Raw genomic sequence first — 20,475 nt, forward strand, 5'->3', positions numbered from 1 at the left:
GGAACTTTGTTGAGTTGATCATCTATTTTTACACAGCCAATGGACAGCACCTTTAGTTAATTCACACAATAATTAGGTTATCAAATCATTTTCCAGTCTGACAATCATCTGTTCATTGATTAAATTTTTTATGTAAGTCAAACATTCTTTTGTCTACATTGCAACAATGTATATGATGTCAGGAAGTTATATGTACTATTGATGGTCCAGATATTTACAGGAATGATGGTAGCCCTGTTTCTCTGAAACCATTGAATTTACATTCATGAAACTTGATGAGTTTATTCCTTTTTTTGGATAATACACATTACAGACAAAAATAGGTCACAGTGACTTATGTTTCATGCTCCAGTGATGGTCCAGATATTTACAGGAATGATGGTAGCCCTGTTTCTCTGAAACCATTGAATTTATATTCATGAAACTTGATGAATTTATTCCTTTTTTTGGATAATACACATTACAGACAAAAATAGGTCACAGTGACGTATGTTTCATGCTCCAGTGATGAAGCTTTTGCGTGTAAGTCATTTGTCACTGACATTTGTAAGTACAGTCATGAAATTTAATGGAAGTATATTATATTAGTATGTATGTAAATCACCATTAAGGATGTTAGTCACCCCATTGTCCCACTGTTAAGGCCACTGTTATGGTCGCATTGCCCTACTTTTCTTGTCTTATTGACTATGTACAGTTATGTAAGATTATGGGATTATGCAACAGTGGAGCAGGTTAGACATAATATTCTGCAGAATTCTTATTACAGATGTATTCCACCCATAAAAGATAAATAACCTGTAAGGTATAAAAATGTAATAAAGAATGAAATTATTGTTTGTTTTACTGTGTTTCTTTAAAATAAACTTTACATTATACCGTATCTTGTTGTATAGGTGTTGACAGAAGAGACAATTCCTTTGATGGACACCAGAATTATATGTGGCGCAGCTAACCATCAAACAAAAGAAGACTCGGACAACAGTCTGATGCTGGAGAGAAATATCACATTCGTAACTGATGTTGTTCCCAACAGAATGGTAGGGTATTTCATTCTGAATATATACTTACAATAGATGAATGAGCTGCAGGTGTTTAGTATTAATTGTAAATTAAATGAATTGCTCAAATGTATGCATATGGTACTTAGACTTTAGATCATTGTTGATAACAACATTCAAGCTGCTCCAATGACAGTTGAACTAAAACTGTTGTAGTTGAAAAACATAAAAATACATTCAGTCCTCATTGCAGTTTTGGTCTGAACTTTTTAAATTGTGCTATTTTTAAAAATCATAAATATGAAAAGAATTAGACTTAATTTATGTCTTCTAATAAGAGAAGAGACTTGTATGATAAATTGTGAAGCAGTTCTCCCCCTTTTTATTAATTCCTGTCGATAATTGCCCAATCAGTAAAATCTGGACTTTTTAACAGAAATATATGCCAGCCATTGAAAGCTCATTTGTAAGAGTATATTCCATTATACAACCTTGCAGTGTGTTGGTACTTCAAAAGTTTTCTGACTGTTTTGTAAGGGATTGTGTCTGTTTTAGATGATTGATATTATGAAAATAGTAAATTAATCAAGAATCTGTTATGGGTTTTGTAATCTTTTCTATTGATTAAATTACAAGTTAGCAGTTTATACCTAATGCTTTTTTCCATTGCCATTACATTTTGTGTGCATAGATTGTATGCCCCCCCCCCATATCTTATAGAGTGAACATAAAGTGTCACACATGCTCTGTCTATCCCATTTTATCCCATCACATCATATAAAGTCATAATATGCTTTGAAAGTAATAATTGATTAAAACTATATTTGGTATGAGGCTTTAACTTAAGACCTGGGTTGAAGTTCAGTTTACAAAATTTTGGATAAATGTTTGCCTGAATATTCCACCAATTTGGCATATTGCATTTATACCATATTTTTTTAAAAATGGACACATTTCTAGTCCAGTCTTGTTCCTCATATCTCCATTTACCCAGTATGAGTAAATTTATATGGATGCACATATATTCCAGTCCCATTCCTCATACCTCCATTTACCCACTGTGATTGGAATTGATATGTATTCAGATATAGTCTAGTCTCATTCTTCATACCTCTGTTTAACTAAGTGGTATTGATATGGATGTCCAGTCTCATTCTTCATACCTCTATTTAACTAAGTGGTATTGATATGGATGTCCAGTCTCATTCTTCATACCTCTGTTTAACTAAGTGGTATTGATATGGATGTCCAGTCTCATTCTTCATACCTCTGTTTGACTAAGTGGTATTGATATGGATGTCCAGTCTCATTCTTCATACCTCTGTTTGACTAAGTGGTATTGATATGGATGTCCAGTCTCATTCTTCATACCTCTGTTTGACTAAGTGGTATTGATATGGATGTCCAGTCTCATTCTTCATACCTCTGTTTAACTAAGTGGTATTGATATGGATGTCCAGTCTCATTCTTCATACCTCTATTTAACTAAGTGGTATTGATATGGATGTCCAGTCTCATTCTTCATACCTCTGTTTAACTAAGTGGTATTGATATGGATGTCCAGTCTCATTCTTCATACCTCTATTTAACTAAGTGGTATTGATATGGATGTCCAGTCTCATTCTTCATACCTCTGTTTAACTAAGTGGTGTTGATATGGATGTCCAGTCTCATTCTTCATACCTCTATTTAACTAAGTGGTATTGATATGGATGTCCAGTCTCATTCTTCCTACCTCTGTTTAACTAAGTGGTATTGATATGGATGTCCAGTCTCATTCTTCATACCTCTGTTTAACTAAGTGGTATTGATATGGATGCACATATATTCCAGTTTCATTCCTCATACCTCCATTTACCCACTGTGATTGGAATTTATATGTATTCAGATATAGTCCAGTCCCATTCCTCATACCTCCATTTACCCACTGTGATTGGAATTTATATGTATTCAGATATAGTCCAGTCCCATTCCTCATACCTCCATTTACCCACTGTGATTGGAATTGATATGTATTCAGATATAGTCCAGTCTCATTCCTCATACCTCCTTTTACCCAGTATGGGTGGAATTAATATGGATGTACATATAGTCTGCTCGTTCCTTATACCTCCTTTTACTTAGTATGGATGGAGTTAGTATGGATGTACATATAGTCCACTCATTCCTCATACCTCCATTTACCCAGTATGAGAGGAATTGATTTGGATGTACATATAGTCCACTTGTTCCTCATACCTCCTTTTACCTGGTGGAATTAATATGGATGTACATATAGTCCACTTATTTCTCATACCTCCATTTACCCAGTATAAGTGGAATTAATTTGGATGCAGTCTCATTCCTCATGCCTCCATTTACCCAGTATGAGTGGAATTGATTTGGATGTACATATACTCCACTCATTTCTCATACCTCCATTACCCAGTATGAGTTGAATTAATTTGGATGCAGTCTCATTCCTCATACCTTTATTTACCCAGTATAAGTGAAATTGATTTGGATGCAGTCTCATTCCTCATGCCTCCATTTACCCAGTATGAGTGGAATTGATTTGGATGCAGCCTCATTCCTCATTCCTTTATTTATGCAACTTTTGCTTTAGTATGCTAATATGAGTAGAACTGATATTGATGCCAGTTCAGTTTATCTAAGTTGGATCTTTTTATTTTTTAGACGGGTTGATTTTAAAGAGAATGCTTAGATTTAGATAGAAATAAAGATTAAATCAAATGGTTAGCGACTGTTTCCTGCCCACTTGGGTAAATATGATTTGATGATAGATACAGCTCTCTCACTATAGCATGGTACATATAGTTGGGGTTCGTAACTTTGGACCACATTATATAACAAATGTTGCAGAGTGAAAATAATCAGAATTTTGTTGAATATTTGTATTCATGTTGATGAGGATCCCAAAAAAGCCACTAAAAAGTTATAGTAATGATTTTGGTTTTGTAACTTAAATATGGTATTTTTGTATTTTGTAATATAATAAGGATTTTAGAACAGAAATAAGCATGTAATAGTAGTGTTGTGTTGTTTTCTTTGAATCCATATTTTCCGACATTTGATAAACATTTCATATATAATTATTTAACGTAAATTATTCACCCATTGAATTTTGAAAATTCTAAATAGTCCTTTAAACTGTTTTGTTTTCTCTAGCTATAATTTTGGTTCTGGACATAGCAGCATCAGAAAAGCATGTTATAAGAAGGGATAGAGATACATAAGTGGTTTGATCAGTTGGGCTGTTGGTCTTTACAAGTCTGCATGTATCTAATAATTTACTATTTTCAAACATGGGCAGGTCATTGTTTTTGTCAACAGGAACTTACCTGTAGGTTGAAAATAAATTGTAAATGAGAATCACTCCTTTTACATTAAAAAAGATTTCCACAGTACTATATACTAAATAGGCATAGTTACATGCACATGAAAATGATAGCATGTCTTCTAGCAGTTGCATGACTACTTGCCAGCATGTTAATCAACATTGCAAATTTGGTTCTGGTTACATACACAGAAAAGTGGATCTCTCTTTTTCCAATTGATGACATGTGTTATTTGTGTTGGGATGAACTGGATGTGTCATCCACTATGAGTAAACCCATGGACAGACAGACAGATAAACAGATAGGTCAGAGCTGAGAGATCTTATTCTAAAGGCATGTGTATAATAGATTTTTCTATCCGTATTCAGGCAATGGTGAGAAGAGTTATGGAGCCATATGGACGTCTCCCTGGCGATCCAGAGCTGATGAAACATTTATCCAAGGATTGGGAGCATTCTGTAAGTTAATACATTAGTGACATTTGAATCTTTATTTCTGTCAAGTGCTCAGAGAGTTGTGGAACTTCAGTTATGATTTGAACAAATTACTGCAGTGATCCCTTCCCTTTGTTATAAAGCCACCCTTTCTGCAGCAGGAAAATGGCACTATTTTCATCTTGTCTAATTGCTTTCACCTTTTCTTCAAAACTGAGAATATTCAGCTACATTTTGCACCTTTTGCAACAACCTATTCCTTCAGGTACATTTCATAATCTATGGTACATGTCAGAATGGCTGAAATACCATTTTTACTTTCTGGTGACCAGATGGCATACTTCATTGAGATGAACAGTGATGTGCTTCTCAGCAGTTAGATTTTGTCATCTTGATGATTATCAATGATAATAATAGCTAGTAATTATAAAAGTGGCAGAATCTAACATCAAAGAAAAACACACAGCAGCTAGGACCATTGGATTACTTACCACTTTAAATGGATCAAAGTTACTTTATCTGCATGCAGGAACAAATAATGTGCTGAATTTAGAAATCAACATATATTTATATACATATACCTCATTTTGTGTCTGTTTGCAAAGGGTAAATTGGATAGATTTGCACTAATATGCTGGTCACTGGCTGCATTAGATGGGCACAACTGTACAGCTTTATGTCACAGTCTGCATGAAATGGGCACCACTGTACAGCTTTATGTCACAGGCTGCATTAAATGGGCACCACTGTACAGCTTTATGTCATGGGCTGCATTAGACGGGCACCACTGTACAGCTTTATATCACTGGCTGTATTAGATGGGCACCACAGTACAGCTTTATGTCACTGGCTGTATTACGAAACCACTGAACAGCTTTACGTCACTGGCTACATTATATGGGGACCACTGTACAAATTTTTGTCATGGGTTTGGGTTTTTAATCATCATAGTAGTTGATTCCATAATCTCCCTCAAGAAAAAATTGGTTTATTGAAATAAAAAAAATGTTTGTTCCAGCAACTTTAAATGAAGACAGTGAGGCAGGTCCAAATTTTAACATTAGCGAATATGCAGCTATTACACAGTATATTTTATGCTATATGGTTTTATTATCAGACATGGAAATATTCAGGAATTCAGAAACATGAGTGTGGCTCTTCTATTAAAGTAATGTAAGGAAATAACTGTAGGAGTTAACATCTCTTCTCAGTCTTCACTGTATTGCTATGGAGGGATAAATTACAACTAAAAAAAAACATGTTGGCTTATGTCTGTTTAGGACACAGTATTTAGTTTCGGAGTAAACAGTTATGGACTGATGTATTTTATTCCTTATATTATTGGTTTTTAAAAATTTAAATATAGTATTTTATGCATTGCCTTTCTCAGGAAAATGCATTGACTCATCTGTACTGTTTTCTTTTTAAAATGACTTTATCTTTTATTGTATACTTCACCTGGCTTTAAGGGCACATAATTGTATTGCACTGACTTTATCTTTTATTTTATACCTCACCTGGCTATAAGGGCACATAATTCTATCGCACTGACTTTATCTTTTATTTTATACCTCACCTGGCTATAAGGGCACATACTTGTATCGCACTGACTTTATCTTTTATTTTATACTTCACCTGGCTATAAGGGCACATAATTGTATCGCACTGACTTTATCCTTTATTTTATACCTCACCTGGCTATAAGGGCACATAATTCTATCGCACTGACTTTATCTTTACTTTATACCTCACCTGGCTAAAAGGGCACATACGTGTATCGCACTGACTTTATCCTTTATTTTATACTTCACCTGGCTATAAGGGCACATAATTGTATCGCACTGACTTTATCTTTTATTTTATACTTCACCTGGCTATAAGGGCACATAATTGTATCGCACTGACTTTATCCTTTATTTTATACCTCACCTGGCTATAAGGGCACATAATTCTATCGCACTGACTTTATCTTTTATTTTATACTTCACCTGGCTATAAGGGCACATAATTGTATCGCACTGACTTTATCTTTTATTTTATACTTCACCTGGCTATAAGGGCACATAATTGTATCGCACTGACTTTATCTTTTATTTTATACCTCACCTGGCAATTAGGGCACATAATTCTATCACACTGACTTTATCTTTTATTTTATACCTCACCTGGCAATAAGGGTACATAATTGTATCGCACTGACTTTATCTTTTATTTTATACTTCAACTGGCTATAAGGGCACATACTTGTATCGCACTGACTTTATCTTTTATTTTATACCTCCCCTGGCAATAAGGGCACATACTTGTATCGCACTGACTTTATCTTTACTTTATACCTCACCTGGCTAAAAGGGCACATACTTGTATCGCACTGACTTTATCCTTTATTTTATACTTCACCTGGCTATAATGCACATAATTGTATTGCACTGACTTTATCTTTTATTTTATACTTCACCTGGCTATAAGGGCACATAATTGTATTGCACTGACTTTATCCTTTAGTTTATACCTCACCTGGCTATAAGGGCACATAATTCTATCGCACTGACTTTATCTTTTATTTTATACTTCACCTGGCTATAAGGGCACATAATTCTATCGCACTGACTTTATCTTTTATTTTATACTTCACCTGGCTGTAAGGGCACATAATTGTATCGCACTGACTTTATCTTTTATTTTATACCTCACCTGGCAATTAGGGCACATAATTCTATCACACTGACTTTATCTTTTATTTTATACCTCACCGGACAATGAGGGTACATAATTGTATCGCACTGACTTTATCTTTTATTTTATACTTCAACTGGCTATAAGGGCACATACTTGTATCGCACTGACTTTATCTTTTATTTTATACCTCCCCTGGCAATAAGGGCACATAATTGTATCGCACTGACTTTATCTTTTATTTTATACCTCACCTGGAATTATTGGCACATAATTGTATCACACTGACTTTATCTTTTATTTTATACCTCACCTGGCAATAAGGGCACATAATTGTATCACACTGACTTTATCCTTTATTTTATACCTCACCTGGCTATAAGGGCACATACTTGTATCGCACTGACTTTATCTTTTATTTTATACTTCACCTGGCAATAAGGGCACATAATTGTATCGCACTGACTTTATCTTTTATTTTATACCTCACCTGGCAATAAGGGCACATAATTGTATCACACTGACTTTATCCTTTATTTTATACCTCACCTGGCAATAAGGGCACATAATTGTATCGCACTGACTTTATCTTTTATTTTATACCTCACCTGGCTATAAGGACACATAATTGTATCGCACTAACTTTATCTTTTATTTTATACCTCACCTGGCTATAAGGACACATAATTGTATCGCACTGACTTTATCTTTTATTTTATACCTCACCTCGCTATAAGGGCACATAATTGTATCGCACTGACTTTATCTTTTATTTTATACTTCACCTGGCTATAAGGGCACATACTTGTACGCACTGACTTTATCTTTTATTTTATACCTCACCTGGCTATAAGGGCACATAATTGTATCGCACTGACTTTATCTTTTATTTTATACCTCACCTGGCAATAAGGGCACATAATTGTATCGCACTGACTTTATCTTTTATTTTATACCTCACCTGGCAATAAGGGCACATAATTGTATCGCACTGACTTTATCTTTTATTTTATACCTCACCTGGCAATAAGGGCACATAATTGTATTGCACTGGCTTTATCTTTTATTTTATACTTCAACTGGCTATAAGGGCACATAATTGTATCACACTGACTTTATCCTTTATTTTATACCTCACCTGGCTATAAGGGCACATACTTGTATCGCACTGACTTTATCTTTTATTTTATACCTCACCTGGCAATAAGGGCACATAATTGTATCGCACTGACTTTATCTTTTATTTTATACCTCACCTGGCAATAAGGGCACATAATTGTATCGCACTGACTTTATCTTTTATTTTATACCTCACCTGGCAATAAGGGCACATAATTGTATTGCACTGGCTTTATCTTTTATTTTATACCTCACCTGGCAATAAGGGCACATAATTGTATCGCACTGACTTTATCTTTTATTTTATACTTCAACTGGCTATAAGGGCACATAATTGTATCGCACTGACTTTATCTTTTATTTTATACCTCACCTGGCAATAAGGGCACATAATTGTATTGCACTGGCTTTATCTTTTATTTTATACCTCACCTGGCAATAAGGGCACATAATTGTATCGCACTGACTTTATCTTTTATTTTATACTTCAACTGGCTATAAGGGCACATAATTGTATCGCACTGACTTTATCTTTTATTTTATACCTCCCCTGGCAATAAGGGCACATAATTGTATCGCACTGACTTTATCTTTTATTTTATACCTCACCTGGCAATAAGGGCACATAATTGTATTGCACTGGCTTTATCTTTTATTTTATACCTCCCCTGGCAATAAGGGCACATAATTGTATTGCACTGGCTTTATCTTTTATTTTATACCTCACCTGGCAATAAGGGCACATAATTGTATCGCACTGACTTTATCTTTTATTTTATACCTCACCTGGCTATAAGGGCACATACTTGTATCGCACTGACTTTATCTTTTATTTTATACTTCACCTGGCAATAAGGGCACATAATTGTATCGCACTGACTTTATCTTTTATTTTATACCTCACCTGGCTATAAGGTCACATAATTGTATCGCACTGACTTTATCTTTTATTTTATACCTCACCTGGCAATAAGGGCACATAATTGTATCGCACTGACTTTATCTTTTATTTTATACCTCCCCTGGCAATAAGGGCACATAATTGTATTGCACTGACTTTATCCTTTATTTTATACTTCACCTGGCTATAAGGGCACATAATTGTATTGCACTGACTTTATCCTTTATTTTATACCTCACCTGGCTATAAGGGCACATAATTGTATCACATTGACTTTATATTTTATTTCATACCACACCTGGCTATAAGGGAACATAATTGTTTATGATATGGCATTTTGTCTCGTGCCCATCATCTGTCAGTCAAATATTTGTTTGAGGCCATGTTTTTATCAAGTTTTGACCCAATTAGGAATATGTGCTTGTATCATTAACGTCTCAGACAAATCTAATAATGAGTGAGATCCGTGCATATTATTAAGGTGTCTAGACCATCCAAGTTTCTTAATAGTCTGGAGGTCATATTTCAGATCTGATTTTGATCAAACTTGGAATATATGCTGCATCATTAAGGTCTTAGACATGTTCAATGATTTGCAAGAACAATGCTTGTTATGGAGCAGATTGTACATCATTGATCTTGTCACCATTTTGGAAACCATATTTCAGTTCTATCAATAAGATCTCAGACAAGTTCAATAATGAGCAAGAGCCATGCATATTAATCAAGTGTTCTGATTGACTGAGCTGTTTTACACTCTGAAAGCCATATTTCTTATCTGATTTTGATCAAACATGGAATATATACTTATAAGATCAATATATTGGACAGATTCAATAATCAGTTTGGTATTTTCTTTAAACAAGGAAAATAACCCATGATATTGTCTTTGGAGACTCACAGGCTTGTGTTACCTAGTTCTTTCCCTTTAAACACTCATTCAAACCAGATTGAAAAGGAACATTTTTTGAATGTAAGATGTATAAATTTCAATAGAACAATTTATACAGCTTTGCAAAATAATATACTTTAGGGATTACAATGAATAATTTGTAATTGTTACTGAAGATGAAGTGTTAGAGAAAAATGGTGTGATTACAGGCTAGCATAAACTCCTTGTAATCGTGAGTGAAGATGAAGTGTTAGAGAAACATGATGCGATTACAGGCTAGCGTAAACTCCATGTAATCATGAGTGAAGATGAAGTGTTAGAGAAAAATGATGTGATTACAGGCTAGCATAAACTCCATGTAATCGTGAGTGAAGATGAAGTGTTAGAGAAACATGATGCGATTACAGGCTAGCATAAACTCCATGTAATCATGAGTGAAGATGAAGTGTTAGAGAAAAATGGTGTGATTACAGGCTAGCATAAACTCCATGTAATCATGAGTGAAGATGAAGTGTTAGAGAAAAATGATGTGATTACAGGCTAGCATAAACTCCATGTAATCATGAGTGAAGATGAAGTATTAGAGAAAAATGGTGTGATTACAGGCTAGCATAAACTCCATGTAATCATGAGTGAAGATGAAGTGTTAGAGAAAAATGATGTGATTACAGGCTAGCATAAACTCCATGTAATCATGAGTGAAGATGAAGTGTTAGAGAAAAATGGTGTGATTACAGGCTAGCATAAACTCCATGTAATCATGAGAGATGAGAATTTCTTTACATAAATGGTGAGACTACTCCGATGGCCGTATGGTTAAAGCATCTGCCTCAGATGTGGGCGGTCATGGGTTTGAACCCCAGCCGAGTCTTACCAAAGACTTATAAAAATGGTACTAACATCTGCCTCGCTAGGTTAGTGTTAGGACTGGTCGGCCTGGTGTCAGGATAATGTGACTGGGTGGGACATCATACTACATGTCTGTGGCATGATACCCCAGAGCTAGACATCACTGTAGACTGCCACACTGCAGACATTGTAGTGATATGACTGAAAATTATTAAAGCTATGATAACAATCCAAATCACACACACACACATAAATAGTGATATTTGTTTGCATGTAATTGTGCTCGTTTTTAATACTGATTGTGCACCAGTAAAAATGTATTTTTTTTAAAAACAGCAATGTAAGTTTAGAAATTTATTCCAGAGAATTATTTCTAAAATATCTGTCATAGTATTCATTTTTTAATATTTGAAAGCAAGTTTGATACAAGTGTTGAAAAAGAGTGTATTAATGGTAGTACTGACTAGTGCATGAAAAGTCATTTGCCATTTATTATCACATATGTTGTGCATTATTTTATGGTATTTTATATATTTAGTGCCATTATTAAAAATATTTTGAAATATATATTTTGTGCTGTTAACTTATGGTACTGAAAAATTATCCCCAATTTTCTTTCTTTCTGAAATGCTTTAAAAATATAATTACCAAGACTAAAGAAATGTGGGACCTTAACAACAGATTTTTTTAAACCTGTGAATCATAATTTCAAAACTTGTGTGAGAACCATGTGATTTTGTCTGTAAAGTTCTCACCAAAGGTCTTGGATGACGGCAGTTATGAGCAAGAGACTTGGTGCATTAATTATTCCTTTATCTTCGGAAAGAGTTTTTATTAGACTATAGTACAGTAGGTTGAAAGAACATGAAATGAAGTTCTAGAGAGAGTTTAAATAGGTTGTTTTCTTACAATATTAAATTAGCCTGCTTAGAGAAATGGTTAACTGTCAGTTTATGTAAGCCAGGTGAATAATATCAGGCTCACTTGACCCTCTTGTTATATATTTTAGGAAGGTCACTTAAGTAGCTTAGCACTTATTTCAATGTTCTTATGTAAGTAATGTCATAGAGAACCAATTAGTACTGATTTGGTGTTTCTGCAAATTGCAATTGAGGAGACATCAAGTTGCGATGGAGATTAGGTATTTTCCCTAATTAGAGGTATTTTCCCATATCAGAGGTATTACATTGGTATATAATCCACAGCATTCACAAATGGTAAATGGTGGCTTGTAAGCAACCATAAATTCCATGGAAATTGGAACCCACTGAACAAATGTCAATCTGCAGTGTCCACAATTTAGATATTGCTCATTCATGGCTTTTAGTTACTACAAACTCCATGTAAATTGGAACTACTTATACAAACATGAATTCACAGCATCAACAGTTTAAGTACATTGTCCTTATTTTTCAAGACTAAATTTGATACCCATGAAAATGCATTATGCACAACATTTTGCAACAACATACTGAGTTCACTTTTATTTTATGGGTTGCGCATTTTTGTGTCATCTTGTCTGCGTTTAATGATGAAGACCCCACCCCCCTTAGAGGCACATTGACAAGTTTAATGATGAAGACTCCACCCCCCTTAGAGGCACATTGACAAGTTTAATGATGAAGACTCCACACCCCTTAGAGGCACATTGACAAGTTTAATGATGAAGACTCCACCCCCCTTAGAGGCACATTGACAAGTTTAATATGAAGACTAACATTTGGACTAAATAAGAAAAATTAATATGTTTAAAGACCAACAGAGCACATGTCTTGTCATTTAAAGTCTGATAGTATTTTTTATTTAAAGTACTGTTTTACATGTCTGTGTTTATACTTTAGATCTACCAGACCACCTTGAGGATTTTGAGACTTGCTGAAAAGGAGAAAATTCCCCCCGTTTCTGCTGCCTACAGACTTGGGAAGGACAAGACCAAAGATCTCCATCCACTTTTTCCAAACCGATGCAAGAAAATCATCCAGGGCTTGCTGGCCACAGAGTGGCACAATGGTGGGGAATATCTCAAGCACAGCCAAGTCATTTCCGAATGCACAGGACATACATGATAATCTTGTGCATGTTTTATACTTTGTAAATAGCCTACCTTTATTTTGCATGGTTATGTTGGTCTATCTTTGACTGTGAGAGTCTTTTCCAGTAAAAACTGCCATGGGATCCAGGATAGGCACTAAGAAATTTGAGTACCCTTCTACAAGTGCTGTTCTGAATTTGGCATGATTTTTAAGAATGAGTTATCAGAGTTTGTAGGCAGATACTTAAAAAATGTGATCCCGACAAACCATCTGTGTGTAAATTTAAATCACTCTTCCTACATTGTGATCTTATCAAAGAGAATGATTTTGTTATGAACATAATTTTGGTGGCATGACAGGTAATAAAATTAAATTTATTTAGAAATTTTATTATCCATTCTTTCACTTAATATGTGAAAAAATGTCCTGTACAACCATAGCACAAAATCATTTTCGTTATGAATATGAAAAAATGACATGTACATACAAACAGATCACAAAATCATTACAATTATGAATATGATAATATGCTCTACACCCACAGCAAAAAACTTCCCAGATTTTCTTGTAAGTGTAAAACAAGTTGGTTGGATTGATCATTGTTTTGCCCTTATAGTTCAGACTAAAAATTTAAATGTACATTGTCCTCGGGAAAGGAAATTGTAAAATTAAAATCGGGATTATTTTGAGTTTTGATGAAAGTCATTACTCTTTAGTCCCATGGGTGAAAGTTATTTTTCACATGACGGAAATACCATCTTCAGAATGTTTCCACAGGTCGGTCTTCAAAATCATGCAAATTCGTTGAGTTTCTTGGGTGGGTAGGGGGTTAAAGTGGTTGGAAAGCATTTAGTAGGGAAAGAAAATAACTGCTATGGGATACTAAAGTTTACCAATGATGGATAGAGGGCGCTGAAATAGTTGAGTGAGTCACTTCAGCTGATTCTATATCTCCATGTATATCATTATACAATTGTTTTCTCTATTCTATCCCCGTTTGCTTCATAGAAATTTTTTTTCTTTTCTTTTTAAAATGATTTATCCATTTTCTTGGCTTGGTAGTTTTAGGTCAGAATGACTGGAATTTTACCAGTGCCAAATTGGCAGCCAGTAACTGCATTTATTTTCTTTCTTCTCTCCAATTCAGTACAGTTACAAATGTATAAATGGCAAAAAGAACAGCACACTCCTTTTTCCTGAGTTGAATTTTCAAAGTGCAACTGCTGGTCCTGTATGGAGGAAAAAGCATTGTCTATTTCAGCAGCTTTATACAATGTATATATGATGACTGACTTTATACCATGGATATATGATGACTGACTTTATACCATGGATATATGATGACTGACTTTATACCATGCATGTATGATGACTGACTTTCTACAGTGTATATATGATGACCAACTTTATACAAGGTATATATGATGACTGACTTTATACAATGTATATATGATGACTGACTTTATACCATGGATATATGATAACTTTATACCATGGATATATGATGACTGACTTAATCATGAGAACAGTTCTGATGCATAGTCGTTTAGAAAAGAGAGAAAGAAATAACCAGTTTGATCCAACAGATTTGTACTGACTAAGAAATAAAATACCAAGCACTGTAATTTTATCAATATTTAGTTTTCTTAAGTTCAGAATATCTTATAATTTTTTAGTTATCCATTGTTGGTACATGTTGTTTGCTTTATGATGCTTACTGTTAGTGTTAGAGCATTTATGAAATACATGTGCATGTACTAGGTTTTCAGTTTTGATTCTAGTATATGTAATCCATCTTTTTTTAATCACTAACTTGTAAGAAATCAAATCATTTATATTGCAGCTATTTCATTAATATTTACAGTAAAAGAAATTACTCATTACCTGGCAACACATTTTCAATTGCATCAATTAGTGACTACATAAATTTTGATTGTCTTTCCCTGGTCCCATGTTTGATTTACTGGAATAGTTCCTAAGGACATACATTGTTAATTGGATGTATGCAAATTATGTTTATGCAGCTTGGTTTTATTGAACAGAGATTTTTGATTTCCACCTTTGTTTTATAATGTTATACTGAATAAAATAGTATACACAGAATATCCTGAAATGAGCAGTAAATCTCTCTATATATATTTTGATAAAGTGATAGTGTCATTGATTGCAGTGTGTTTGGATTTAGTGACCATTTGCACTTACTCAAGTATGTCATGATTGGGTTTTGAAGTTATATATCTACATGTGTGCATATGTGTGTGTGTGTGTGTGTGTGTATATATATATATATATATATATATATATATATATATATTAAACAGTTGTATTGAACAGATATTTCCTTCAGTGACACTTAATGGTTAGGTGAAATGACTACTTGCAAACTCTGAATAACAACAACAACAACATTCATTAAGTGAACCAGAGCATGATTTGTCAAAATTTTCTTGGCTTACCTAAGTTGTAATGATTCTCTAATTTCCTCCAAATTTTTATTTGTTGTTTGCTTTTTCGTCTTTGAAAATTTTAAAATAGCATTGTTGGTTTTCTTCATTTGTAATAATATCTGTTTGGTGTGTTATTACTCGCAGTGCTAAATCATCAAGTAAAAATAGAAAGTCATATATCAATTACACATGGCCAATCTGTCATTGCATAATACACCTTCTTCTCTGGATTTAAAATGTTAAGCATTTTGAATAGCATTGGACTGGATATGCCGGTGTATGACAAGTACATGCATGGTTTTAGAATTCATGAACAGCATTGGACTGGATATGCCGGTGTATTACAAGTACATGCATGGTTTTAGAATTCATGAACAGCATTGGACTGGATATGCTGGTGTATTACAAGTACATGCATGGTTTAGAATTCATGAACAGCATTGGACTGGATATGCCGGTGTATTACAAGTACATGCATGGTTTAGAATTCATGAACAGCAATGGACTGGATATGCTGGTGTATTACAAGTACATATATAGTTTTAGAATTGATGAACAGTGTTGGACTGGATATGCCAGTGTATTACAAGTACATGTATCGTTTTAGAATTCATGAAGAGCATTGGACTGGTTAAGCAGGTGTATTACAAGTACATGCATGGTTTTAGAATTGATATATTCTCAACCTTTTGTAACATCTTCATCTGCTGTACTCCATGTTCACATAAATGATGGTCTATGCATGTTTATTGCACAGTATTTTTAAGTTTTTTGTTAACATGTAGTGTTGCCCCTTGTCTGTTTTAGGTGCATGCCGCTCCCTTCACTCCCAAGATGATGCCCTGCTTCTCTTGGAGGTGCACCATGCCATCTTTGGGAGTGGGGTGCTGCCCTGTCTTAAATATCAAGAGATTTAGTATGGGGCATATAATAAAACTTGTATATTATTTACCTATATTTCTTTACTTACAATGCAGAATATTCTAAATGTATGAGAAGAGTGTATACAGATTATCTTATCACCCATCATACTGTGTGAAAGCAGATTTAAGTCTCTGTTCTTTCCAGTTGGTCTTATTAAACAAGACTGACACGTGACTCCATGAGAGCTCTGCCACATGAGGGTCTAGTAAAATGATTCATTGATAACTCACAAACAGAAGATGCTTCCCTTTTGTAAAATGACAGAGGCATGTCTATCTCAGAATTTTTGCACACATAATTTCTACAATCATTGAAACTATAAAGGATAGAACTTATCACCACTACTGATGAAGGATGTGTCTAAATCAACCAATGAAATTATCAATATGTTTGAAATATTATGTCAGCATATCATCACATGGACATTAGATACCTTATATCATCAGTCAATGAAATGTATTTTCCAAATGTTGGGAAAGTTTCTATTTGGCATTATCATGAAGACTGCTTTAATAAAGCCCCACATGGTAGTGCTATCAAGAACCACATGTGGTGTCTGTTGAAGGAGACTACTTTGCAGTGGTATGGATACTTTTACTATTAGGAGTAACTAATTATGGTATTTATTTGGCACGGTACTTGTACTATTTACTATTGATGGACAAACAGAAGTACAGTGGTTTTTGTATTTCTTATTTAGTTCTACATAAGACATAAGACCACAATGGTGTACATGTTTGGTTGTGAATGGATGCAATATTGGCTGGCATTAATAAATACCATTAAGTGAATCTGTTGTTGTTTGTTATTGATAATGATAGACAAAAATGTTGGGAATTTATTTGCTGCTAATTATGAATTTAATAAAAATTTCATCTTTTTTATATTATGTATAATTTATTTTTTGTTGTTAAAATAACAATGGTTTAATAATGTATCTACATATAACATTATTTTGGGGTTCTTTTTTGTTTCCAAACTTCAACATTGATGATAAATATAAAATGCATGGTAAAATAAAAACTTTTGACTGTTTACTGTAAATCATGAGGGGTAAATTACTTGTTGGACAAATAGGCAGTTTTCTTGTAATAGTGTGCATTTACCCGCATACTGTGATTCTCAGCCCAAAGTACCATTTCTTCATTTCAAATGTGTATATGAAGATTTTAGCACTTGCTGTGATACTTGCATCTTCTTCATCCAATCAGTCATTTATTATGAAAGTGTAGCAGCATATATATTCACGTATAAGTTGAGTCATCCTGCAAACAACATAGACCCTGATCTGGCATCAAATATACCAGCAGATCTGGGTCTGTGTTGTTTGTTCTACTGAATACTCATAACATGCTCTATTTAACCAGCTCTGCCAGCACACTATGTGACAGCAGATCTGGGTCTGTGTTGTTTTGTTCTACTGATTACTCCTAATAAACTGTATTTAACCAGCTCTGCCAGCTCACTATGAGACAGCAGATCTGGGTCTGTGTTGTTTTGTTCTACTGATTACTACTAATAAACTGTATTTAACCAGCTCTGCCAGCTCACTGTGAGACAGCAGATCTGGGTCTGTGCAGTTTTCAATTGGACTTTTAAGTGAGTATATACAGCATGTGCTTTTCATAATCTTGAGGAGTACAGTAGTGATTGTCCTATTATCCATGGCTGTGTACAGAAGTGATTGTCCTATTATCCATGGCTGTGTACAGTAGTGATTATTCTTTAATCCATGGCTGTGTACAGTAATGATGGTCCTATTATCCATGGCTGTGTACAGTAGTGATTGTCCTATTATCCATGGCTGTGTACAGTAGTGATTGTCCTATTATCCATGGTTGTGTACAGTAGAGATTGTCCTATTATCCATGGCTGTATGCAGTAGTGATGGTCCTATTATCCATGGCCGTGTACAGTAGTGATTGTCCTATTATCCATGGCTGTGTACAGTAGTGATTGTCCTATTATCCATGGCTGTGTACAGTAGTGATTGTCCTATTATCCATGGCTGTGTACAGTCGTGATTATTCTTTTATCCATGGCTGTGTACAGTAATGATGGTCCAATTATCCATGGCTGTGTACAGTAGTGATTGTCCTATTATCCATGGCTGTGTACAGTAGTGATTGTCCTATTATCCATGGCTGTGTACAGTAGTGATTGTCCTATTATCCATGGCTGTGTACAGTAGTGATTGTTCTATTATCCATGGCTGTGTTTGATTTCTGGACTCATGGATTGAGTAGAAATTGGGTTGCATTAGCTGTGTCTGAATTTGATTTCTGGACTTGTGAATTGAGTTGAGATCATGTTCCATTATCCATGATTGCATTTGATTTCTGGACTTATGGATTGGGTAGAGGCTGGATTGCATTATCTGTGGCTGCATTTGATTCTGTACTCATGGACTGAGTAGAGATGGGGTTGCATGAGTTGTGCAGATAAGCCATGAAAAGAAACGTACACACACACACACACAAAACAATTACATCATGAATAAAACATGGGAGTCATAAAAATTGTAACGTTAGTGGTAAGTCATTTTGTTATTTTCTCATATCCAGCCATTCTGATTATGTTTTGGTTTCAGTAGTTTGCAATAAAACTACACACTGTTCTTCACATATTAATGTGACATATCAGTGTGACCCAGATGATGTTCTTCCCATATCAGTGTGACCCAGATGATGTTCTTCACATATCATTGTGACCCAGATGATGTTCTTCACATATCAGTGTGACCCGGATGATGTTCTTCTCATATCAGTGTGACCCAACTTATGTTCTTCACATATCAGTGTGACCCAGATGATATTTTTCACATATCAATGTGACCCAAATAATGTTCTTCACATATTAATGTGACCCAAATGTTGTAGTTATGACACCTTTTTTGGAAAAGTTGATCCTAGGTTTGGGACTTGCATTTAAATCAAAAGGAAATTAATTTGCTAATTGTATTCCCTTTCTTCAGTTTTCATGTTGTATTATTTCATAAGTTATTATGCAAGAATGGATGCTCCTTCATTTACCATTTATACTCACTTAACACATCAATTCCAGTTACAGACTTTACATATCCAGATCTGCCACTGCCTAATGCACTGGCAGGTCGGGGTCTCTGAATTTGTTAAGAGCTATCAGTAGAGCAAACAACATTGGACCTAATCTGCTGATGTATTATTAAATGGCCGATCAGGGTCTATGTTTGCAGTGGAAATTGTAAATGAGTATCTATTGTAATTTTCATGTTGAAGTATAGAGGTCATTCTTTCATATACCATTGTCTTATTGGTTTTTGTCTTATTATGTGTAACATTTTGTCTTATTGGTTTTTGTCTTATTATGTGTATCATATTGTTAATTGGTTTTTGTCTTATTATGTGTATCATATTGTTAATTGGTTTTTGTCTTATTATGTTTATCATATTGTTGATTGGTTTTTGTCTTATTATGTGTATCATATTGTCTTATTGGTTTTTGTCTTATTATGTGTATCATATTGTTAATTGGTTTTTGTCTTATTATGTGTATCATATTGTTAATTGGTTTTTGTCTTATTATGTGTATCATATTGTTGATTGGTTTTTGTCTTATTATGTTTATCATATTGTTGATTGGTTTTTGTCTTATTATGTGTATCATATTGTCTTATTGGTTTTTGTCTTATTATGTGTATCATATTGTTAATTGGTTTTTGTCTTATTATGTGTATCATATTGTTAATTGGTTTTTGTCTTATGTTTATCATATTGTTGATTGGTTTTTGTCTTATTATGTGTATCATATTGTTAATTGGTTTTTGTCTTATTATGTGTATCTTATTGTTGATTGGTTTTTGTCTTATTATGTGTATCATAT

At 34.2% G+C, this 20,475-nt stretch overlaps 1 protein-coding gene across 1 annotated transcript in view; it reads left to right on the forward strand.

Annotated features, from left to right (window-relative positions):
- The window catches only part of LOC149789295 (uncharacterized), a 56,321-nt gene extending 36,072 nt beyond the window's left edge, over positions 1-20,249 (forward strand). Inside the window, exons 8-10 of the mRNA XM_089975501.1 lie at positions 897-1,040; positions 4,708-4,797; positions 13,052-20,249. Of these exons, the coding sequence (XP_089831627.1) occupies positions 897-1,040; positions 4,708-4,797; positions 13,052-13,276 (459 nt within the window). The 3' untranslated portion in view covers positions 13,277-20,249. The remainder of the gene's footprint in view (positions 1-896; positions 1,041-4,707; positions 4,798-13,051) is intronic.
- Positions 20,250-20,475: the final 226 nt, after the last annotated feature.

This window comes from Sinohyriopsis cumingii, chromosome 11 (assembly GCF_028554795.1).
Source record: "Sinohyriopsis cumingii isolate HCF-2022 chromosome 11, ASM2855479v2, whole genome shotgun sequence".
Taxonomy (NCBI): domain Eukaryota; kingdom Metazoa; phylum Mollusca; class Bivalvia; order Unionida; family Unionidae; genus Sinohyriopsis; species Sinohyriopsis cumingii.